Source organism: Nanorana parkeri, unplaced genomic scaffold (genome assembly GCF_000935625.1).
Source record: "Nanorana parkeri isolate BGI_ZX_2015 unplaced genomic scaffold, ASM93562v1 scaffold941, whole genome shotgun sequence".
Taxonomy (NCBI): domain Eukaryota; kingdom Metazoa; phylum Chordata; class Amphibia; order Anura; family Dicroglossidae; genus Nanorana; species Nanorana parkeri.
In genome coordinates, this window is record NW_017307209.1 from 658,337 (window position 1) to 684,491 (window position 26,155).

At 41.7% G+C, this 26,155-nt stretch overlaps 1 protein-coding gene across 3 annotated transcripts in view; it reads right to left on the reverse strand.

Moving 5' to 3' along the window:
* Positions 1-22,868, reverse strand: part of GKAP1 (G kinase anchoring protein 1) — a 31,859-nt gene extending 8,991 nt beyond the window's left edge. Inside the window, exons 1-8 of one of the 3 annotated variants that reach the window (XM_018566355.1) lie at positions 22,613-22,868; positions 20,979-21,119; positions 17,629-17,706; positions 7,846-7,969; positions 5,748-5,770; positions 3,007-3,153; positions 1,095-1,196; positions 940-1,003 (exon numbers count right to left, since the gene is read on the reverse strand). In XM_018566355.1, coding sequence (XP_018421857.1) covers positions 940-1,003; positions 1,095-1,196; positions 3,007-3,153; positions 5,748-5,770; positions 7,846-7,969; positions 17,629-17,706; positions 20,979-21,119; positions 22,613-22,834 — 901 coding nt within the window. In that variant the 5' untranslated portion in view covers positions 22,835-22,868. The remainder of the gene's footprint in view (positions 1-939; positions 1,004-1,094; positions 1,197-3,006; positions 3,154-5,747; positions 5,771-7,845; positions 7,970-17,628; positions 17,707-20,978; positions 21,120-22,612) is intronic. The other 2 variants (XM_018566356.1, XM_018566357.1) reach the window with 2 other exon arrangements.
* Positions 22,869-26,155: the final 3,287 nt, after the last annotated feature.

Genomic DNA, 26,155 nt, shown 5'->3' on the forward strand with positions numbered 1-26,155 from the left:
AGAAACCGAGCACTTTAACACATTCTGAAGGTAATAAATTGTGGTTTTTCACATATTGTATTTTTGACAAAAAGTGAGCAGCAATATAAAGTTTGAGTTTTCACCACAGCAAGAGGTTAAGGAAAATCATGCGACAGCCCTTTAAGATAGAAATTCATCTTGCTTTACTTCCATTTCCTGTTGCACCTCTTTAGGACAGGAAGAAAAGAGAAATCTCCCCAGCACGACACAGGCAGCGAAAAACAAAAAAAAACCCACACCATCTGACGTGTCAGTGTGTCCGTGTCACCGCTGGAGCAATGTGAAGTGCCGGTGGTGTGAGGACTGACGTCAGGCTGGGCTGCAGCTGCGGGTGGAGGAGATCGGGCTGTGAGATGTGCGTGTCTGGGCCAGTGTCCGGGCCGTGGTGAAGATGCAGGATGGAGAATCGGCCGGGGTGGTGGTAAAGTGGGGAAGGATCAGGTTGGTGAAGCAGTGGGTGGAGGCTCGGGCTCCAGGTTGGTGAAGCAGTGAGACACGGACACACTGACACATCCATCTGGTCCCGAGACCCACTTAAAGTAAGTGAACCATTTCCTCTTACTTTCTCCACTGTGCTACTATCAGTTTCTTAGTCCCCCTAGCCTTGCGCCCTCACGTTCGTTTTTTTGTGTTTCACTAGTGCAGGCACTCCTCCTGTCTCTTAGGGCTGCAGGCGAGGCAGAGCTACAGCACCCTATTCCCTTGGCCCAATCCGAGAGCGCTGTTCGTAATATTTGTATGTGCTTTTTACCTAAACCATAGTGCTCTGGGAATCCTTTTTTCTGTATAAAATGTTCATTTGTAAAAAAAACATAGAAAGCATATATACAATATAATCAGAGATAAAACAGTGTAAACATTTATGAACTTAAAATACTGACCTGAAACCATTATAGTTTTACTTTAATACACACTTACTTTCACCTTCTTGCAGCATTTTCAGGACTTGTGCATTCCTGGCTTTTACTTCTTTGTATTTTGCCTTTTTGGGTAGAAGCACATGATCAGAAAAACTGCATTTACACCTTTTTTCTTAACGTGAAACCTAAAAAGGTGAACATCACAATGTATACCTCCCACTGAGATATGATGCTTTTTAGATGCTGTATCTCTGTGTCTTTCTTTTCTATTTCCAACTTTAGTAACTCTGTTCTTCCATCTTTTAGTACTCGTTCCTAGGTTATAAAACACACAAGGCATTTAAAATATGTTGTTTTATTTTATTAAATGTAGCTGCATAATAAATAACTCCTGAAATAGTTGTCATGTATAAATAATAGGATCTTACAATTGTCATCATCATGCATCCATTTAGGATGAATCCCCGATTAGATGATGGTTAGCATATTTACCCAAAATCAGCAAGGATGAGAGTATATTAGGGTATTACAAATATACAATTAGGTCCATAAATATTTGGGCAATGACACCATTTTTCATTTGGACCCTGATGTCACAGCAGTGGATTTGAAGTGAAGCAATCAAAATGTGACTGTAGACTTTCAGCGGCCATTTTCCAAAGAGGGGACTGAGAAAACAACTAAAAAAAAAGTAAGATTTTGTGCTTATATCCTGGATCTCATATGCCTGCTTCATGTACACTCCTTGTGCATTGCTGGCATATGATTTTTCTTAAATGCCTCAGCAAAAGGAGTTTAACCAAAACATTGTACGAACTGTTAAACACCTCCGTGCCGCTGTATTGTAAAGAACAGCGGGGAGATGGACATCCATATCTGGAGTGCTTTTTATAAACAAAAATAGCTCACCTGTCATCAGTTTTCTGAAATCACAAATAACACTGTACAGAGTCAATTTGAGCTACTCTGTACCTTTGATCACTTTGAAGACTAATCACTCACCAGTACCAAGCTCCATATATCCAATATCAGCAAATTTCCTAATTTCCATAAAATCGTAGCAAAAAAGCAGATTCATTTCAGTGTCTATTTTCCAAAAAGGGATGTTCACCCTGTCCTGGCATTTTTATTTGCTATGTTTTATAGCAGAAATGATGGGAAATGTTTTTTCCCCAAAAATTTAAAAATGTTCACCCTTTTATATAGAAAAAAACCCCCAGGGGTTGTTAAATACCACAAAAAGAAAGCTCTGTCTCAAAAAAAAGATATAACCTTTATTTGGGTACAGTGTCACACGACTGAATAATTGTCAAACTATCACAGCACTGAAAACTGAAAGAGCCTTCTAAAGAATTACATGCTGGTACTCAAGTGGTTAAGGATTTACAGCCGTATTATCAGCAACTTGAAAGTAATTGGACAAACCAACATAATGATTAATATAAAGATCATTTGTTGAAAATGCTTTGCAGTAAGAGTTGTCTGCGCTGCTGGTGCAGATTTTCTTCACTGCCGGTCAGCAATAAAATCCAAACAGGGGTTCTAAGCCTTTCACACTCTATCCAAAATTAGGGATGCACCGATACTTGTATTGGTGCCCAAGCCGAGTATTTGGGCGAGTACTCGCCCAAATGCTCCTATGCCTAACCCGATACTTCAAGTAAAAGGAAGCCGGGCAGCTAGTCATTACACGCTGCCCGGCTTCCTGATCGGCCGGGAAGCCGGCTCCATGCTTCCTCGTCACTTGTGATGAAAAAACATGGAGCCGACTTACCGGCCAATCAGCAGGCCGGGCAGCATGTAATGACTCGCTGTTCGGCTTCCTGATTGGTCACCTAGTGACAAGAAGCATACAGACAGCTTCCCTGCTAATCGAGAAGCCGGGTGGCGAGTCTTTACACGCCACCCGGCTTCCCGGCTAATCAGGAACCCAAGTGGGCAAGTCATTACACGCCGCCTGGCTTCCTTAATGGGATTTCAGGTATCGGCGAGTACTGTAAAAAAAATATCGGTACTCGATACCGAAATACCGGTATCGGTGCATTCCTGAATTTAATGTTGGCATAAGTGTGTAGACTTCCCCACTAATCGTCACTTGTTCAGGACCAAAATATATTTCACATACCATGCTGTAATCAGGTGTAGAGATACTTTCTGTTACATCAGTGGTTTGTTCTTTTCTCTTTTCTTTAAGTAGTATTTTGGTGACATCATCTTCCAATTTATTGAAAAATCCACGGTCATGTGGTAACATGGGAGGAGACTTTAATTCCTAAATTTAAAAAATAAATACCTAATATATAGTTAAATATTTATAAATGATGTAGTGGCAACTATATAAACTTACCAATTGTTCAGATGTAAACTTTATACTGAAAAAATAATGAATAAGCTACTATGCCATGCAAATACAGGATTCTCAAAACCACAGAACATAATAGATGTTATCCTTTGTAACTGTATACATGAACAAATCTATACTGCTAGCCAACAACAGAATTTGTGAATTGAGCTACTTTATTTACTTAGGTTTCTGGGCAACATTATTCCCTATTCCTGCCAGTCTTGCTGCAGAAGGGCCTAATGCTGTAGGATTAAGCGTTTGTCATCTTCTGGGTGACGTGTCATGCTCGCTTACGTTTTGCCATAGAGGATCGAGGAAGCATCTCCTAATTAACATCTTGGAACGTCAAGTGATTTAGCAGTGTTGGAACATCATACTGGAGGGTCATCAAATCCAGATTCAGTTGGACAATGCCACAGTGGCCGCATACATCAATCATCAGGAAGCAACCAGAAGTCTAGAGAGAGGTAGATTGGATCCCATCCTGGGCAGAACTTCATGTTCCAGCTTGGTCAGTCATGTACTGTAAATTCCAGGTGTAGAAAAATGGCAGGCAGACTTCCTCAGTGGATAGTGCCTGGACCGGGGGAGCAGGCTCCACACCTGGAGGTATTACAGAACCTGTGTCACAGGTAGAGGACACTAGATGTGCAATAATGCTCAACAGGTTTGTTTCCAGGTACAGGGATCCTGTGGATACAACAGATTCTCTGGTAGCTCCGTGGGATTAGTACATTCTGATCTATGCCTTTCCTTCCCTGAAACCTCTTACTTGCCTGTTTTGCAAGATCGAGATGGAGGGCATTCCAGTCACAGTGATCCTCATTTCTCTGGATTGACCAAAGTGGATGTGGTACACCAACCTCCTGGAGTGTTAGGATTTTCTGTCCCAAGGACTAATTTGCCATACTGTTTCACTGTCCCTGGCTTCAATGGTATGGCTGTTGAATCTCAGGTTCTGAGGAGCAAAGGTATTTCTGAATGTGCGATTCACACAATGCTAGAAGCTAGGAAGTCTCAAGGTTTACCTTTAGAAATATGAGGAATACTTCTCTTGGTGCGAGTCTCAGGGCTTTCACCCCAGGGGTTTCTCCATGGGACGAATCCCCTCCTTCTTGCAGCTGGGTCTGGACCAGCATTTTCCTCTTAGCACCATCAAGAGTCGGGTTTCTTCCCTTTCTATTCGGTTGCAGAAACTATTGGCCTCTTATTCTTTGTTTAAGATCTTTGTACATGGGGTCTTTTATGTAGAACTCCCGTCCATTACCCCATGACTCCATGAGATCTGTATTGGGTTCTCTCTGTGCTTCTGAAATGTTGTTTGACCCCATTAGAGACATTCCTCTCTCTCCACTTTCACCCACAAGGCAGTGTTTCTTGTAAGAAGCGAATGTCTTACAGCAGCCTTATCCGGCAAGTAAGCCTTTATGGTTTTCCATAAGGACAAGTGGTGTAGAGGCCCACAACTTCCTTCTTTCTGCCTTTCACCTCAACCAGGACATTGTTCTTCCATACCTCTGCCTGGCTCCAGCTCATCAAAAGGACATTTTCATTCATTGCCTAAATGTGGTTTGGCTGTCAGGGTCCATATCTCATCCACTGCTGATTCCCTTTTTGTAAATCCAGACTGACCCCAGATAAGGGTGCACTGGCTTCTTGTTCCACCATCTGTAGATGGCCAAGGGAGATAATTATCCATGCTTATGGTATCAAGGGTTTGGGTACCACCCTTACCAGGGTGGTACCCAAGGAGCATTCTACTAGATCTGGGAGTGCTTTTAGGACTTTTTGGCATCAAGCAACTGTTTCTCACATTTGCAAGTCTGCCACCCGGTCTTCTGCTCACATTGTCTCGATGTTCTGCCAGCTTGGGGTATAAGGTCCTTCAAGCGGCAGGCAGTCCCCATTTTTTTTCCGTTGTCTTTTCTTAAGCCTGTTAGCGATTGATTCCAACACCTCAGTTGGACTGCTTTTGAACATCCTGAAGGTTAAAAAAAACTTCCTGTTCCCCTCAATGGACGAGGGAGAAAAATATGATTTTTTTGAACATCCTGGGAACATCCAACTTCTTTTGCAATTACCTTTCGAGGCTTTCCCTCCTTATGGAGGGTGTCAATGATGGTTTTCTGCACAACTGCCAGGTCAGCAGTCTTTCCCATGATTGTGATTCCTACTGAACCAGACTGAGAGACCATTTAAAGGCTCAGGAACCCTTTGCAGGTGTTATGGCTTAATTAGCTGACTAGAGTGGGACACTTTGAGCCTAGAATATTGCACCTTTTCACAATATTCTCATTTTCTGAGATTGTGGATTTGGGGTTTTCATGAGCTGTAAGCCATAATCATCACAATTATGACAAATCACGGCTTGAATTATCTTGCTTTGCATGTAATGAGTCTATCTCATATATTAGTTTCACCTTTTAAGTTGCATTAGTGAAATAAATGAACTTTTGCACGATATTCTAATCATTCGAGTTTCACCTGTATATGCAGTTATTTACGGTACATTCTGGACTCACCTCTGTTTTCTTAGCGTGTTGTTCTGAAATAAGAAAGACAAAAAATACATAAAAAGCAGTTATGCAATTTGGAACTCACTCATTAAAAAACAGAGCAGTAGAGTATTTTAGCCTTAAAATATTTTCTCTGACATTTTCATGAGTCCATCCAATAGGCATTTTCCTCTACTTTTACCTCTTATTTATTACTGGTTTAAGGCTGGGTTCACACCTAGGCGTATTGAATATGCGCGTTTGTCGCGCGGTTCGAGTCGCATGTTTTTACCGCGACTTGCGGTAAAAAAAACACGCGACAAACGCGCGTTTCCGTGGGCTTCTTGGCTGTACCCCAATGGAAACGCGAGACCAAAACGCCCCAAAGAAGTACATGTACTTCTTTGGGCGTAGGCCGTTTTTGTATCGCGTTCGGATGGGCGGAAATACGGCAAGGTGTGAACCAGACCCATTGAATACAATGGGATTTAGATGTTTGAGCGTTTTGTAGAGCGTTCGTCGAGCGTTGAACGCGCTACAAAACGTTCAGGTGTGAACCAGGCCTTATAGTGCTGACAATTTACGCAGAGCTTTACATAGTTGCGCATTCACATCAGTCCCTGTCCTCAAGGAGCCTACAATCTATGGTCCCTATCTCACATGCATGCACACAGGGACAATTTAGATAGGCGCTAAGGAAACCCACGCAAGCAGAACATGCAAGCTCAATGCAGATAGTGTCCTGACTGGGATTTGAAATGGGGACCCTCAGTACTGCAAGGAAGAAGTGCTAACCACTACACCACTGTGCCGCCCTTACTCTACACTACACCACTGTGCCGCCCTTACTCTAGCCCATACTGAGAGAATAGCCACAAGGTCCAGACATAAGACTTGCTACAAATGTATATGCTTGCCCATGTGGTTCATTAGCAAATCTGCTCAAAAACAATTGAAGTGCACACCGCCCGGGATAGTAAAACTATACTTGTAGAATGAGCCTGTAATTTCTGTTGGTGATTTACCTGCCAATTGTATCACTGTTTTAGGGGAATTTCTTCTTTGTGTTGCACACAAGGAAGTGCTAAAGGCATTTACAGGTGTATTATAAGACTGCAGCTTGACTTATAAATACCTACCTCTTCTGCTCTAAAATAAAACTGCAACAATATAAAACCTGTCCAGATCACTTCTTCATTGTGCATGTGTTGTAATTGGGGATTCGCTGATACCGGTTGTTCGGGTACCGAGTACCGAATTTTTTTTTTCCTTTACCCGACGATCCTGAATACTGAAACCGGAAGTCCGAATAAGGAAGCCGGGCGGCATGACATGACTCGCCGCCCTGTTTCCCGATTAGCCAGGAAGCCGCCTTCATGCTCCCTCGTCGCCAGGTGACGAGGAAGTATGGAGCCGGTTTTCTGGCCAATCAGGAAGCCAGGCGGCGAGTCAATACACAGCGCCCGGGAAGCCGACTCCATGCTCCCTGGTGACGAGGGAGCATTTCCCTCATCACCAGGTGATGAGGGAGCTGGCCTCCCGGACAATCAGAAAGCCGGGCAGCGTGTGATGACACTCAGTTCGGCTTCCCGATACCGGAAGTAGGAGTACTCGCCCAAATACTCAGTATTGGTGCATTCCTAGTTTTAATATATTGTGCTTCCGTTTTGAATCAAATTCTGGCTTATTTACAATATAATATATATATATATAATCTGTTACAATACTGAGAGTCGGCTGTCCAGAAATGCAGGGAAAAGGGTTGCAAATACACAAATATCTTTCATATAAATGAAAAGCAGCTAGATTTGCAATAGATGTTCTACTCATTCAGTTTCTAATTTGAGTGATAAGTCTCCATCAGTGTGTTGTCTGCTTTTGTCAGTAGACCTTTTGGACCCTCTAAAACAAGACCAGTTTTCTTTATGCATGTATTTTTTTTCTAAATATTGGAAAAACTTATGTTTATCTAAGGAACTACATTAAACTTCTCAATTTTTAGTGTTTTGACAAAAAGGCAAAATTATCTCGTTATGGAACATGGATACCACTTTCAATTAAAAGGAAGTTGTAAAGAAAAATATATTAGATAGGAGGCATATATATATTATTCATAATAAGTCACCTTCTGATTGAAAGTCTTTTAAGGATACTGTGAGAGGCTTGTCTTTCCCTTGTAGATTCTTGCGCTTATCCTTTTTGCCAACTCTTTTTGATTGAGGGGATACATTTTCTCCACTATCATTTTCCTTAGAAAGAAAATCAAAAGGGAAATAGATTACAAAGTTGTACTTCTGATAACCTGCTAAATATTTTGCACACTTTTACCTTGCAGGATGGTCAGTGCCTTACCCATCTAACTGTTTCAGAGGGTTTCTTAAAAATATATACACATGATCATCGGGTGTTAAAGCATACCTGGCGCTTGTGTTTGAATTTTCCACCAATGGTCTCAACTTTGGAACTGTAGGCAGGTGGATGTTTACTACGTGGAGGATTTTTTTTGAAAATAAAGCCTACAGTGTGTTCAGTTCTGCATGGTACAGGGAAGCAATTAGTTCTGAAGGTTTCTGTATAATGGGCCTGTCATATCAACACCATTCTTCTGCTCCAGAAGCCAGGTAGTTCTCAGATAAAGTTAGGAACCCATGTCAAGCACCTAATTTTGACATGAATGTGTGCAGGGTATTCATTATTTCTCTGAAAATGATAAAAAGGTTTCAAACATTGGTCATGCTAAAACATGACCAAGTGCATGCCACTGCTTCTTTTACAACAAATCACACATTTACAGCACGTAAACAGTTTCCTGATGCTCAACTATAAATAGCTATTGTATATGTTAGCTAATACAACACATGCCACTCATTTATCTAAATTGTCTAAAATTAAGAACTTTTTTTTTTTGCTCCATAGAAAGCAAATACATCTCTAACAAGAAGGGAATCAAGTGCAGAAGTCAAAATCGGATTGGTTGCTAGAGAGTATTGCATACTCTTGTTACTGGAGACACCTTCTTTAAAAAGGCCTACAGAAAACTGTGTCACATTAACAAATATGAATAAAACACAAACATACACAAAATAAAGTTATCAATTATTAAAATGATTTATTCATAAATTACAAATGTTTAACGACACAGAACAAAACCCCCATAGTAATACGATTACATGTATGTATGTACAACGTTTGTACAGGTTTGATGTTCTTCTCATGTTTTGGGGTGGGGGTCCTTTCCTAGTGATTCAGAGTAAAGCCATGTTTCTTCATTTTCTCAAAACAAAAACAATAAAAAAAACCTCCAGAATATATTGGTGCTTATAATATATTTAATTACGGCCATATTTTGCACTGCATCCATTGTTTTAAAAAATTACTCATACGAGGGCGTGCCCGGCCGCCGATCGTAATGGCCGCGATTTGAGTGAGCTCCATGCTCTGTAGCCCTGTCAGCAACGAAATACACTGCATCATACAGCCTCTCTCACCTGATCGTAGGTCTGATTCCTCTCTCACCTCTCGCCACTCTGCGACAACTGTCATCATGTCCAAACAGGGGAAAAGACATCAGAAGCCCCAAAAGTTATCGGACTCCTTCCTGGCCGCTCAGGTAAGGGGAAGCAAAGATGGCGCCGGCTCCATGCGGTCTCCGTCTGCTCGATCGAGGTCTCCCTTATCTGATGGCTCGATCGCAGACTGCAATCCATCAGCCTCAACTTCATCACAGGCACAGCAGGGCGAGTCATCTCCCCCAGATTCTCCCACAACACGCAGCCCAGCCAAAGCTAAGCGTCCTAAGGGAGCGGACTTCCTCTCCACACTCCTCACGGCCAGCTTCACCACCCCATACACTCTCCATGTCCCCTGAAGCATATCCCTCCACTGCTGATCCAGCATCATCAGCAGATATGAAAGACATAATAATCAATAAGGTCTGCGCCAGTGAAAGCTACAAAGCACTAATGATCATGAATCAAAATAAAATAATAAATAATGTGCCGAGCTGGTTATCAATCAAAACATAACAAACCGTAAACATCTATGCACTAAAATCCCATAAGAGTGAAAGTTCAAATGTGATAAAAAAAATGATATGTATATAAACTACTGAAAAATTGTGAAAGTGATGATTGTAGTGATCTTCTATCCAAGAAATCTTGCAGACCACAAGATTTAGATGAGTCCTTGGGACTGGACCTGAAGGACTCATCTACACCCTTCAGAGAGGGTCTTTTACCCTCTTCCTTTCTTTATAGGGCTCCTGGTATTTCCATCCTTAAACCAGGCACAGCAAGTTCTTCTGTTGACTTTTTTGGGCATCACCATCTGCCTATTGCCCTCATCTTCTTTAGTAGCCAATGCTACCCATGATTGTCGGCCTTTTTTGCCGACCGGTTTTTATTAGGTTTCATTTTGGTTATTTTTTTCAATACTGGTCACACACGATGATTCTTGTCCATCTTCATGCTACATATGCGCCCTTTCCCACACTCCTATTGTTGCACCTGATCTACCACAGTGGGCCACTTCCGTGTTCTCATCTTAGATCCACTCCTACCCTATTAAACATTTTCCTAAGTATTGATGCCGGTTAAGTTCACATCCATCAATGCCAAGGTCTCAACAGTTATCAGAAGAGATAACTTACTGCAGGAAGCTAGGAAACTCTGTAGTGAAGTCTTACTAGTGCAAGAAACACATTTTGCCAAATCTAAGACTCCTAACTTCAAATTCAAAGACTTTCCACATATCTTTCTTGCCAGTGCGGAGAAGAAAAAAGCCAGAGTAGTTATTGCTGTGCACTCCTCAGTAGCTTTTTGCCTGAATTAATGCATTGTCGACCTTAACGGGTGATTTCTTATCTTGAAATGTGAAATTAATGCACAGTTTACTATAGATAACCTGCATGTCCCAAATGTCGGACGGATCAAATTTCTGAAAAAATTACTTAAACTTGTTGACTCGCATAAAATCGGGCACATTCCTAATAGGAGGTGACTTTAATGCAGTTCACGACAACGTCTTGGACTCTACCACAGGTAAATCTTCTCATACTAACATTGGTGATTTTTTATTTCGGAGGGGTCTGTCCGACATTTGGAGGTGCCAACATGGCGACGAACGCGATTACACGTTCTTTTCCCATGTGCATCACTCATGATCACGTATAGATTTGTACTTTACTGACGCCTTCTCCCTGCCTTTGGTTACATCCTCGGATATAAGCTTGATCATCTAGTCTGATCATGCCCCTATATCTGTCAGTGTCCTGGGCCATCCCGCTACTGCGGGCTCAAGACTCTGGAGTCTCAACACCCTCCTTCTAGCAAATACGACCTATGATTCGCAAATTGCGAAGGAACAAAAACTGTTCTTCGATATTAATGACACTCCAGACACTGACAGATATACACTGTGGAGCTCCCACAAGGCTTATATTGGAGGGATTTCCTTGAATGGTCCTACTTGCTTCCATCAAGCAAGTAGTGAATGTCCTACTTGCTTCCATCTAGGGCTGCAACAACTAATCGACATAATCGATTATTGAAAAAGTTGTCAACTTTTTCAATAATCGATTAATCGGCTTCCGATCAGTTGGCCCTGTTCACGGCTTCCTACATACTGCACGTCGCACCTCCTCCCCACCTCACACTCGCCGCTGCCAGGCCCGCATCCACGCTCTACACGCCGCACCTCCTCCCCGCCTCACACTCACCGCCCGCCCACATCCACGATCGGCACAGGGACGCGGGGAGATGTAGTAAGGAGGAGCAGGTGTGGGGGGATGACAGCCGCCGATAGACAGGTCCGATCTCAGAAGCAAGTTGCTGGAAGACTGCTCAGGTAAGCCTGCACTTTCCCACACATGGTGCTCTATAATGTATTGCTGGGATTTGTATTCCTCTATAGCTGATGGTACATTGTGATGTATATGTACCATCAGCTATAGAGGACTACAAATCCCAGCAATACATTATACACTGTATGTATAATGTATTGCTGGGATTTGTTGTAGTCCTCTATACAGTAGTTGGTGATATTCTGCACTGCGCTGTATAGAGGACTACAAATCCCAGCAATAATACATTATACAGTGCAATGCCGAATACCACTAGCTATAGAGGACTACAAAACCCAGCAACAGTACATTATACAGCGCAATGCAGAATACCACCAGCTATAGAGGACTACAAAACCCAGCAATAGTACATTATACAGCGCAATGCAGAATACAGCCAGCTATAATGTACTATTGCTAAAAATTTGTTGTAGTCCTCTATAGCTAGTGGTATTCAGCATTGCACTGTATATTGTATTATTGCTGGGATTTGTAGTCCTCTATAGCCGATGCCATTCTGCATTCATTGCTGTATACATTTACACTTTCCATTTCACTATATTACACACCACACTTTTTTTTTTCTTTTTTACTTCCACCGCTCCAAGCTTGCTCCTGTGATGGACTACAACCTCAATACAAACTAGTAGTCCCATCACTGGAGCCATTTTTTAAAATGTATTTTATTGTTTATCCGATTAACCGATTAATTGAACTTAATAAATCGGCTAACGAATCGATTTTGAAAATAATCGTTAGCTGCAGCTCTACTTCCATCAAGCATCTAAATGGTTTGCATAAAAGCTCTCCCTCCCTACAAATTTCTAACCATCTTAGAGAAGAACGTCAAAAATTGCATATTCTCCTGTCAGATGATTAAGAGCATATGCTTAAAAGATTGAAGGCCACCTCTTATGCACTCAACAATAAGGCCACTTCCTTTCTCACTAACAAAATTAAAAATAGAACGGCTCACTCTAGATTGCCCTTTCTAACAGACCCGGTGACAGGTAAAAAAGAATTCGCTCCTAATAAGATGGCCAATGTCTTCAAATCATATTACTATTCACTGTATAACCTACACGCTGACCCCGATACTCCCCAACCGACTGATTGCAATATTCGTGCCTTTCTGGATCGTCTCCAAATACCTGCCTTATCGTCACATCACTTAGCTCAATTATCTGAACCGCTTACGTGCCAGGAGATAGGGGCTATCATAGCTTTGCTCCCCATACATAAATCCCCAGGAGGGAATGGTATTCCGAATGAATACTATAAAATGTACTCTGACATGCTCACCCCCCACCTTACTGATGTCCTCAACAAAGCAAGGACCACGGGTTCTTTTCCGAGTGAAATGTTTCCCGGTAGAATAGTCCCCAAACCTCACAAAGATTCCTCCCTTCCGGGCAATCATAGACCTATTTCCTTGCTAAATTCAGACATAAAAAACTATGTGAAAGCCTTATCCATTCGACTCCTTAACATTCTCCCCCTACTCATACATCCCGATCAAGTTGACTTCACGAAAGGAAGGCAAGCCCCCGATGGCACCAGGCGTATCCTCAACATTCTCAGACATGTCGAAGTTTCCAAATCTCCATCACTACTCCTTTCCCTAGATGCCAAAAAGGCATTCGACAGAATCCATTGGAGATATCTCAGAGCTGTGCTCCAAAAATGTGGTTTTCAAGGATCCTTCCTAACTATTATTCTATACCTATACTCTTCCCCTAGCGCGTAAATTTTCCTATCAGGTACTTTGTTGGATCCTTTCCCTCTTACTAATGGTACCCGCCAAGGTTGCCCCCTATCTCCCATCATTTTTGTACTGTTAATGGAACCCATTGCCCATCTTATACGTACTGATACGAATATTTCTGGGGTCACCATAGGTCCTACCGTACGTAAAATAAGTCTCTTCGCAGACGATATTCTACTTGTACTCACAAACCTTAAAACTTCTTTACCAGCTGTATACTCATTACTCTCTCAAATTTAGCGAAATTTCCTTTTATAAACTTAACGTCTCTAAATCACAAATATTACCCTTACGACCCTGCATCCCTGAAATTGCTTGTTTCTGCAAAACACCCATTTACTTTGTTATCTAATTTGATCCCTTATCTTTGCATCACTTTACCCAAATCCTCTGTCCACAGCTATGCCCTAAATTACAAACCACTTAACAAATACCAGCTGATCTTCAAAATCTTTCTCAATGATATATTTCAGTATCAGGTAGGATAGCGGATTTAAAAGTGTTTATACTCCACAAAATGTTGTACGTCTTTAGGAAGATCCCTATACTGCCTCCTTCTTTCATTAGAACCCAACAACAACATATCCTCCGCTTCATATGGCAAGGACGTAAACCCATGTTCTATACAAAAGTAGATTAGTTGGAGGTCTGGCCCTACCCAACCTAAAAGTCTACCATAAAGCATAGCTGCTAGACCAACTTCAATATTGGTGCAAACCTTCTCCGGATAAACAATGGGCCCATATGGAACTTTGGCTCTTGAAAGCTATATCAGCGGTGGATATTTTACTATCCTCCAAATTTTAAAAACTTAGTTACCTCCCGCCATATGCATCTGTTCGAGCCACCATAGAGGCCTGGTTATCACTGTCGCTGTCCTCGCCCATGTCCGTTTCTCAACATAACGTTCATCCCTCACTTAACGTATTGACTTATTGTGTCCCCCACATTTCTTTGACCAAGTGGATCCAACATGGTGTTACCCACATCCCTGATCTCTATATTGACGATGATGCCCTAAACCCGCATACATTGAAACCAATCTCTCTCTTATCCTCTCAATACAATATTCCGCTGGTTGAATTTCACAGATACTATCAGATCGACCATTGTTTTGCACGACACACCGATCCCAGGAACGAGGAGTATTGACACAAACATCTATAAGTTTCTGTTTAGTCCTTCTCCATCTTCCAAAAGGTATTGTATTGTTCTAGAAGTTGCTAGGGAATACTCATCACTTTTCAAAATCTACACATATGCTTAAATGGGAACGTGAATTGGAACCTCATTTTCCGATCAACAATGGTTAAAGGTTATTCAATTCTCTTACCGAAGTACCCGCTGCACCTCTCATTGGGAGACCTTCTATATATTGTTACAAAGATGGTATCACACACCTTATAAACTGGCCAAATTTTCCAAATCATATTCACCTAATTGCTGGAGGTTGTGGCGACACGGGATCTCTAGCCCATATTTTTTGGCATTGTAAATCGATTCGCTCCTTTTGGAACCAGATATTCACACTCATTTCCTAATTCATGTCTGCCCCTGTTACTCCCTCCATTGCTTAGGAATTACTACATATAGATCTGGACCTATTCCCTACCTCTTCTAGAGTTATTATATCTCATTCTATACGCAGCAAAGTCTTTAATCACAAGACACTGGCGCTCACCCCCCCTAACTTCTCTGATGTGGTTCACCTAACAAATCTGCAATGTTCATACGAACGCATATACTCTTACAAGAATCATACGTTCCACCTGTTCCATAAACAATGGAACCGATGGTCTACAAGCACAAATTACTCATAGTGACCTTATCCTTTATTGACATTGTTTGACACTTTTTGTTCTTATGGTTTTTACAGCCTTCTGTTCTATCGCTATAGGTGTGGTTAATGCTTTCTTACTATATATACACACACACACACACACATAACTCTTTCAAGCACCATTGAAATCTGCATTAAATTTGCGTATTTTGGGTGCTATTTACATATATGACACGTACTTGTACCTTATTTTGTCATATATTCACCACACGTATCGTGGGTTGTTCTGTTTTCATTGTTCTGTATTATACAAAAGTATTCAATAAAAGACATATTGGAGGGGGAAAAAATTACCCATACATAGCCTAGTTAATCCAGTACCAGGCTGATCTTACGTAGCATAAAAAAAACCCACCCCAAAACAAACAATAAAAGTATAACAGCCTGTGTCAGTGGGCTTTTGTTCACTTCAGCAATTTAAGAATTCCCATACAAGTTTGTAGGAATGCAAAACCTGCTTCAAGCAGGTCAATTGCAGGTCAAATGCTCCTGTCAATGAATTCTGGATGATCTTAGAAGCATCTCAAACTGATGCTAAACTGATTCCACAAGCCCAAAGGCCGTAGACCCAGGCCCTTAATGTAATTGTTTCTCATGGAGTGGTAGGAGTTCCTATTTCATTTACTATGATACATGAGACCAAATGTGGTTGAATACTTGCTAAACAAGATATATCATCTTTGGTTTTAGCAGACGCTGATAATCATATGTTTTACCCTAGGAAACAGACCTTGTGAAAACAAAAATTAGTGAGGTCCAAAGCAGATTCGGTAAAGAGATTATGGTGTATGTACCAGTATGTAACTGGTGTATGCAAGGGCAAGACCATAACGTATTAAAAGAATCTGCCTCAACCTCGGAAGCAAAAAATTGAATGATGAAGTTTAAGTTATGGAGCCTCAGTGGAGGGTATTAAATGTAATAGTAAAGTTCAAGCTATATTAGTTTGTCTTCTGAGAGAACGGAGGATATATATATATATATATATATGTAATACAAAAGATGTCTTGCTGCACTCCTTACTGGAAATGATGACCTGCAGAAAGCAGGTGAGTGCTAGTAGTGACCACGGATGGCGCTGTGATGTACATGTAAATTTCAAAAGATGTCACCAGCACACCGTAGTCTTTCTGAGCCTGATGAAGGGGACCCTGTGCAGCCCCGAGAGTGCTTGCATTTGAGTGGCATTTGTTTGTCAATAAATGGACTTTTGCTGATTGCACAAAAGACTATGGTGTGCTGGTGACATCCTTTGAAATTTAAATGAAGATATATGTCTCCTTAGAGTCCGCCCAGTCCTACGGTCAGCTGAAGTAGTATTTTTTTGCGATTTATCTCATATAATATATAGGAACATTGGTTGGACTTGGTGATGATGGTCATGTTTGAATTGTAACTGCAGCTAAGCAACCTGTAGAGGTCTACAGTAATAGCATTAAAGCTCAATAAGTGCAATAACCATTTGTTTCCCTTGCCTTAAATGATCAATGTGTCTGAATAAACAGGTGTGTGAAGCCTTCACTTTTTTCTGATACCGGCGCCAAACTGTAATCTTTACTGCCATTTTGCTCCTGTAATGGGAAACCAGCCCACTTCGTACATTAGAAGTTCCCAGACAAAAGCACATTACTTGTGGAACTGTAGTCTAAATGGGTTTGGTTGGTAGCACAGCAACACTTACAAGACCATCTCCAGTTGCAGGGGAGAAACTGCAATATCGCCTCAACATTAAAAGCTACTCGTTCTGGCATAAGCCTGATGCAGAGAATGAGAACTGCTAGGTGCAGGTGGAGCTCTGAGGTCGCAATTTCAGTTGTGATTAATTCTTACATGCTTGAGCACAAAGTGATCCTAAACTCAGGAGTTAAATCTTAAAAATGCATTGAAATACCTTAAAAATTAACAAAAATGTATCTTATGTGTGTATCACTCAGCTGTTGATCCTCAAATCATCTCTGAATTGGTGCTGACACTGTCCTTCCTTCTGGAGGGGGACTACTTTTGTTCCCCATGGTACCTGTGTGTGTTGTAAAGTAGTCACCGCTCTAAGCTCTCTCCCCTGATGGACTACAATCTCAATACAAATTAGCACGTGAGATTGTAGTCCATCACGGGAGTAAGCTTGGAGCCGTGGCTACTTTACAACATACACGGGATCCATGGGGAACAAAAGTAGCCATCCTCCAGAAGGAAGGACAGTGTCAGCACCAATTCCGAGATGACCTGAGGATCTACAGCTGAGTGACACAAATAAGATACAGTTTTGTTATTAGTTAAGGTACTTGAATGAATTTTTAATATTTAGCTCCTTTGTTTAGTGTCACATTAACGCAAGGCACAGCGCCTGAAAAGTGTGAACCCAGCCTACAGTCTGAATATTTATTAAGCTTTTTATCTTTCCTTTCATACATAACAGAAAAAAAAAGTGTACTATTTTACAGCAAAGCAACTGGGAAAAATGTACCTTTTTCTGTTCCTCATATTGTAGCTTACTCAGAATTAAGGCTTTCTCAAGATCTGCTTCAAACATATCAGATGTCAGCTAGAACAAAACAAGAAATATGTAGGCAATATTAAATATGAAAAAAGGTGGATGATTACAGGATTTGCTTTCTCAAAAGGTTTACAAAACAACCTGCTAAAGCACTTTGTTCACTGCTCAACCATGCCCCTTCTACTTGGTCAACCATACTCACATTGCTTAGCCTGAACACATCAACATTTTTAAATGTAGCTGTGCAAAATCTGATTACTGTGGATTGAGAACTAAATTAAAGAACATAGTCAGTGCTGCTTCCCTGATTGCAGAAGAGGGCTGTACGGTCTATAAGTAATAAGCATTCCTCTAGGGACAAATTTGCAAACAGACTTTGTGTTTCAAGTCTACACACATAACCATTTCTGTAAAGGTAAAAGAATAATTACACTGAAAGAGAAACTTTACCCATATCTTTAAAATAACAACAAAGGCACCTTTAGAAATGTTTAGTGATGACAATCTACAAACACTTACTTCTAGATAAGTGCAGGCTTTGTATTCTTTGCATTCCTTATTTCTCTTTTCTTTCCCCAGTCTTCTTACAGTGGCCATTTTTACTAAGGGTAGATTAATACATCTTCCTTTACTTCCTGGAACTCTGGCAGATGTGACCATGTACATCATCTCAGGGAAGGAAAATGCCTTCCCCCGATATCTCATGAGATTACAGATAAGATTTCCCAGCAATGCTCTGCTGATGTAACCTTCCCAGGATACAACGCTTGGGCATGATTACATCATTAGTGCCAAACTGGACCAGTAAGTGGATGCATTCTATTTGTAAGTAAATGAAAAATAAGTTTAACTGATGAATGTAAGATGATTAAGATGATCTTGTATCAGTATGCAGAGTTGATGTGATTTTTAGTCAAATGGGGTAAAAGTCCAATTTAAGTGACGTATACCATCAAAGTAGCAGATTTTTAGATTTAATTTCTGTGCAGCTTTTTCCCCAGTTGTGTTTCCTGGACTTTGCTATCATTTCAACACCTTCTGTTTAAGCACATTTTCTCTAAAGGTTTTTATAGTTTTTTTAAAAATTAACAAGTACAAATCTATGCAAGTGAATAATATTAGTGGGATCAATATCTAAATGGCGTTTTAGCACTTTTTTTGGGTACTTTTGTAATTGTCTTTTTAACTTCAAGCCTTAGTAATTAAAAAAACAACAATACAAAAAAAAGGAGAAAACCAGATGTAAAGTGAAAATATAAGAAAGAAACAAGATGAAGCTTGCAAATTCTACCATTATAAGCATATTTAATTGACCAAACATGATAGTCCTCCAATGGCGACACATGTTCCTGTGAAAAATGTCTAAGAAGGGATATTCCTCACATTGCAATGATATCCTCTCCCTTTCTGTTGAGTCTAAACAGAAATTGAAGGAAAATTTCTCTGCTGCCCCCTATCCCAAATGAAAAAAGTTTTGGCTATAGATATACACTGCTCAAAAAAATTAAAAGGAACACTTTTTGATCAGAGTATAGCATCAAGTCAATGAAACTTCTGGGATATTGAGCAGGTCAGTTAAGTAGCAGAGGGGGTTGTTAATCAGTTTCAGCTGCTTTGGTGTTAATGAAATTAACAATAGGTGCACTAGATGGACAACAATGAGACGGCCTCCAAAACAGCAATGGTTTTACAGGTGGCCACTGACATTTTATTCCTTACTATTCTTTTCTGACTGTTTTTCACTAGTTTTGCATTTGGCCAGAGTCAGTGTCACTACTGGTAGCATGAGGCGATACCTGGACCCTATAGAGGTTGCACAGGCATGCCAACTCCTCCAGGATGGCACATCAATACGTGCCATTGCCAGAAGGTTTGCTGTGTCTCCCAGTCACAAGAGCATGGAGGAGATTCCAGGACACAGGCAGTTACTGTAGGAGAGCTGGGCAGGGCCGTAGAAGGTACATAACCCATCAGAAGGACCGGTATCAGCTCCTTTGTGCAAGAAGGAACAGGATGAGCACTGTCAGAGCCCTACAAAATGACCTCAAGCAGGCCACTGGTGTGAAGGTCTCAAACCAAACAATCAGAAATAGACTTCATGAGGGTGGCCTGGGGGCCCGACATCCTCTAGTGGGCCCTGTGCTCACTGCCTGGCACCGTGGAGGTCGATTGGCATTTGCTATTGAACACCAGAATTGGCAGGTTCGCCACTGGCGCCCTGTGCTTTTCACAGATGACAGCCGGTTCACCCTGAGCACATGCGACAGACGTGAAAGGGTCTGGAGAAGCCGTGGAGAACGTTATGCTGCCTGTAGCATCGTTCAGCATGACCGATTTGGTGGTGGGTCAGTGATGGTCTGGGGAGGCATATCGATGGAGGGACGCGCAGACCTCTACAGGCCAGACAATGGCACCCTGACTGCTATTAGGTATAGGGATGAAATCCTTGGACCCATTGTCAGACCCTACGCTGGTGCAGTGGGTCCTGTGTTCCTCCTGGTGCACGACAATGCCCGGCCTCATGTGGCGAGAGTATGCAGCCAGTTCTTTGAGGATGAAGGAATTGATACCATTGAATGGCCCCCAAGCTCGCCTGACCTGAATCCAATAGAACACCTCGCGGACATTATGTCTCGGTCCATCCAAGGCGTCAGGTTGCACCTCAGTCTGTTCAGGAGCTCAGTGATGCCCTGGTCCAGATCTGGGAGGAGATACCCAGGACACCATCCGTCGTCTCATTAGGAGCATCCCCCTACGTTGTTAAGACATCCATACAAATACGTGGGGGCCATACAAATTGCTGAGTACCATTTTGAATTGCTGCAATGAAATTTCAGCACAATGGACTAGCCTGCTGCATCATTTGTTCACTTTGATTTTTGGGGTGTCTTTGAATTCAGCCCTCTGTAGGTTGATCATTTTTAATCCATCAAACGATGTGACATCCTTTCGTTCCTAACACATTACCCAGTCCAGTATACAGTAGATAGCCAGCATGATATTTTTCCCCATTGAGATCTGATGTGTTTTCAAAGTGCTCCTTTAATTTTTTTGAGCAGTGTACTTTGTCTCCTGTGACTAAAGAAAAACCAAGGGCTCCCATTACTTACTATATTTTGTTAGAGTTTAAAGACTATTTTGATATCCAAAAAGGACTACTGGCAACCAGGAGGCTGAGAGAACACTATGTGACTTCTAGTATAAATTACACAACAACATTTGCTTGGTTCCTTTGTGACATCCAATATACAATTTAAAGCATAGTCTCCATGACTCACTATGTGATGAATATTCAAAGAGGAATAAAAGGGTACACAAACCTGTTCATCTCTCTGTTGCCACTGCTGCCAGTCTTCTCCATGAGCTTCTTTAGCTATACCGTGTGGCCCTGACTCCTGCTGGGACCCACCAGTACCTTGAGAGGTTTTCTGGGGAATCTTCTTAAATGCCAGATTCCTTAACTACCAAGAAAGCATTTGACAGTAAGTGACCAGCAATAAATGTAAACAGTGACATATTAGGTGACCTATAAAAATATGATTAGTCTAGTGCAGCAGTCACCAACCTTTCGGACCTCATGGACCACTAAATTCATAAATGACCGCTGGTCTAGTGCTCAAATGATTCCAACCAAACTGTAGGCAAACTGTATAAAGCCTAACTATAGCTTTGTTATTAAATTAAAAAATAAGTAGACCAAGAATAAAAAGTAGTGCTGGCAACAATACTTACCTCCTTTCCCATGCTGTCTATGATCCAAATTTGGTTCTTCCTGGGTTATATGACAGCGGTATCTGATTTACATCCTGTGACCCAGGCCAACATTGACACATCACTTGAGAAGTGTATGACAACATCATCCTGAGCTCTTGACCTGAATTAAGCTTTAATACAGATCACCCTATCCATGAAAATATCTCACGGATGAATTCTCTTTCGAAAGTCTAAGCTACCCCACTACAGCCAGATTTGCCATTACAGCAGATGAAAGGTAGAATCTGAATGGAATGCTATGAGGCAACCCAGAATCTCTCTCTCTCTCTCTCTATTTCTCGAATCTTAACAAAGTGAAAAATATATACTGAGCGCCAGAAGCATGCCAGAGCAAAAAAATAAAAGATAAGCACAAGTCCTTTTTCCTGTTACCCTAGGCAAATACAAACATTTAACCCTTCCAGTGAGGGGGGGAGCCACAATACATACGTAGTTTTTTAGTTCCCTGGAGTTCAGCTTTAAACATGTATAGTGAGCATTAGTAACCAATAAAGAACTGTTTCCTATTATTGCATATTGAGCAGAATCAATCAGCAGTTGCCCAGTTTGGAAAGTGAGGCTGCAGCAGGATTGGTGTGCACAGCTGTTGTCTAGAGCAGTGCTCCCCAACCTTTTTATCGCCGCAGACCGGTCAACGTTTGATAATTTTACCGCGGGCCGCTGAGGGGGGCGGGGGGACAGGGGCGAGGCCCGGGAATTGGGGACCACTGGTCTAGAGTACTGAAATTGATGTGCAGTAACCGCAGCTATATCTGTCCTGTCTTTGAGCACTAAGAAGAGGATGGGATTGAAGAGGATGGAATTGAAATGATCATATTGTAAAAAAAAAAAACAGTTAAGGAGTACAGTAGAGTTTTGAAAAGCACTGAAAAGCTTACACATTAATTTGTGGCTTGAAAGTCAAAATAATAAGGTTTCATTGAGCAAATAAAAAAAGTTTTTTTTTTTCCGTTTTAAATAAGAGTATAGAATAGTTCAAGCTCCTATATTCTTTTTTTTTTTTGTCGCGAGATTTCTCTTCAATGCCTGTCTCGGATATGCAGATCAAGAACCATAAAACCAATCTAGGGCCATAAAACCAAAAATAAATATTATGCTTGTTTATTGTAAAATAATAAATCTAGATGGTAACACAAATTAAGAGTATCCTATATAAAGATGTATTTCAGCATGTTATTACCTCATTGGCCTCGCTTTGTTGCTGTTCTTTCTTCTTCCTACGTTTTTCCCTCTTCTTCTCATTTACATTGCTTTTACCACTTGTAGCAGATGTGGTGCGTGATTTCCCAGCACCACGTGGAACTTTAGTCTTCTCCGAATCAGAGTCACTGCTGCTGTCTACTTGCAGCAGAGCAAAGCGGGAGGCAGTAGTGGGCACCAAACTTGCCACAGCAGAAGCCATTGTGGAAGAATGTCTCTGTAAAATACATGATAAATTATGTTTTTCATTTACACAACCATAATCCAGAAAGGAAAACTGCAATGTGCCATCAGTGAGAAAACAGTATGTAAAGTTGACCCATATGTAATTACGCAACTTCTAATAAAGCGCAACTATGCACAACCACTACCATAATACTGGACAGGAAGCATAGTGTTTATAAGTAATTAAATGAGACAGAATTCACTGTAAATTCTTCACTACCAACAGAACAGTAACCATGTTTTTAAAACAACACACACAGATAAGATTTCTGCACTCACCATAAAATACTTTTCTTAGGGTTCATTGAGGACTCAGGTTCCAACCATTTGTTTATGATCACACGGGTAGTCATATACGGTTAGTTTATACTGTTGCCTAAAGGAGGATTTGGGCATGCGCAAACAAAAATATCTACCTAGGATAACCCCTTTTTTTATCCACTGTGCCTCCATTTGTAACCAGCAATACCAACAGCATGGTCACACAGAAGGGTGGGAGTCCATTTAAAGGGACACAGGTCCCACCCTCTAGTATTTATAACCATACTCTTGGCATTGCTTTGCTAAAAAAAAGAGGAAATCATTTTTACAAATCACTACAAAAATCAAACTGATGCCCAAGACCAAAAAGAAACGGTCACCAGCCAGAAAAGAATGGCTTTTACTCACTACCCAATTTTATAAATATTTACAATTAAGGCATGCACTTATGGTACATCCAGGCGTCCGAGAGGTTTGTATTAGTATAAATATGGCTAACTCTTCAATGCAACTATGACAAGAGGATCGATTTAAAAAATTTACTCAAGCTTATTACCTGGGGCTCTGAATAAATCACCTATGAAACGTAAAGGGGGTTGGGAACTGGATGTGGGCCTATTAGACGATTCCCTATAGAGGGAGGCGCTGCTCTCAATCCAATTAGTTTCACCGTCTGCATCACATAAACTAACACAGCTCTATATTGTACATAGAACATATCGGACCCCTGAATTCCTATACAAGATAGGACTCAGGGAAAATTCTAAATGCCCAAAATGTGGGGTTGAACCAGGCTCACTGATACATCTGCTGTGGAGATGTCCAAAGCTGAAACTATATTGGCAGGAAATTATGGACATAATAAATATAGCTTTTGGAGTTCATATTTCTAATGGACCTCCTGCAAGGAAAATTAGCCAACCTAAAACAGGATATCAGGAACAGTGCTCAGGGGACCAGCTGATTCTCCTGGAAACAAACTTAAAACATCAAGAAGCAGCATCCATTGTAAGTCAGGGGTGTGGAATTCCTATCGCCCGACGCCCTGGACAGGCAGTTTCGGGCGCCGGGCGAGTAGTTTCTTTGTACATTTAGCGCTTCTCCGGAAAAGCAGAGCTCACACTGGGTTCACACCTAGGCGTATCGAATATGCGCGCTTGTCGCGCGAGGGCTACTTGGCTGTATCCCAATGGAAACGCACGACAAAAACGCCCCAAAGAAGCTCCTGTACTTCTTTGGGCGTTGGCCGTTTTGTAGCGCGTTCATATGGCCTGAAATACGCCCAGGTGTGAACCATACCCATAGGAAATAATGGGATTTCGGTGTTTGAGCGTTTTGCAGAGCGTACAAACGCGCTACAAAACGCCCAGGTGTGAACCGGGCCTTAATGTACAGCGTGGGGCCGCCGCTCATTTTCATATAAGTGATCTGATCAGATCACTTGTATGAAAGGAGCGGCGGCAATCGTGTCCGGCCCCCGCCGCCATGGTTTTCGGGGTCCCCCGCTCCTCTGGGGGACCCGTGACCACGGCACATGAGCCTGTAGAGCAGACTAAGAACGTCTGTTCTTCGTCTGCTCTGTAATCACAGCGCCACCTATCTCAGCTGTCAGGAACTGCACAGAACATCTGTTCTGTGTTGGAGGGCAGGTTCCATAGAGAGAACCTGTCACCTCCAAACTATCACATAAGGTATTTCTAATATCCCTTATGTGATAGCAATAAAATTAAGTGGGGAAAAAAAGTTTAAAATAATTTAAAAAAAAAGTTATAAAAAAAAATTAATTAAAACAAGTGATAAAGTTAAAAAAAAAACCCCAAATTGTTAAACCAACTACACCATCGGTATGCAAATAAATGCATGCATAGGACATTGTGTGTGTGCGTTGAGTGCTGCCGCCATTCCACTGTGTGCCATATTGTTGTAGCCAGGCAGCAGAACTCTCCTACACGCACAACGTGTATTAAAGGGTAAGTTCACTTTCCCAAGTAATATGGGAAAATTGAATTATCCGATCAAATCTGGCCCGATCTCTCCCAAACCCATCCCCGGCTATGCTTACCTTTCGGCGGACAGTCCTTACACTCCGCCAGTACAGGTGTACTATCTGTACCCCGTACAGCAGTCCAGCCCTATGCATTTTGAATTTCGCTCGCACATTGCAAGCACTCATTGGTCAGCGTGGTCACCTGATCAATGAGAAGCGCTATATAGCACAATCAAATACAGTTTTGATTAGGGATCAGGGATACTCGCCCAAATGCTCCGATACCTTCCCCAATACTGGAACTTCGGGTCAGCTGAAGATTGCCTCTGACCGGCAGTGCCGTAGGGGAACATGGAGCCAGCTTCCCATGCAATCAGGAAGCAGGACAGCGACTAATGACCCACCTCCCGATTTCCTGAGTCAGGTCATTACTCGCCACCCGTTTTCCTGATTGGCTGGGAAGCCGTTTTCCCGGCCAAACAACACGGAGTCGGCTTCCCTGGCAAACAGGAAGCTGGGTAGCATGTAATTACCTGCTGCCCAGCTTCCTGATTGCCCGGGAAGCCTGCTCCATGCCAACGGAAGCACCGATACTTGGTATCGGCGAGTACCAAAAGCAAAATATCAGTACTCGTACTCAATACCCAAAAACCTATATCGGTGCATCCCTAGTTTTGATTAAAACTATTTTTTTGTATTGGGACAAGTAGATTGTCATGAGGGACAAGTAGATTCGGCCCCCGCTTTAGCCCATGGACAAGTAGTTATTTTTTTTTTTTATTATTTCCACACCCCTGTAAGTGATTTGAAATAGCTTAGAACCATTTTGACTTTAATATAATTTTAACAAGGAAGACTGCACAAAACCATAGGCCAAATGAAAAGCTGGACAACCTGAACCCACCAAGGGGTCAAACAATAACCAGTTCCTGTTTTTGGGAGGAAAAACAACCAACAACTAACCTTGTTAGCAAGGAAAGTTAACAAGTGCCTAGTAAAAAGCAGGTACCAGACAAACAACCTGGGAAAATGTATTTGTAAAAGACGACC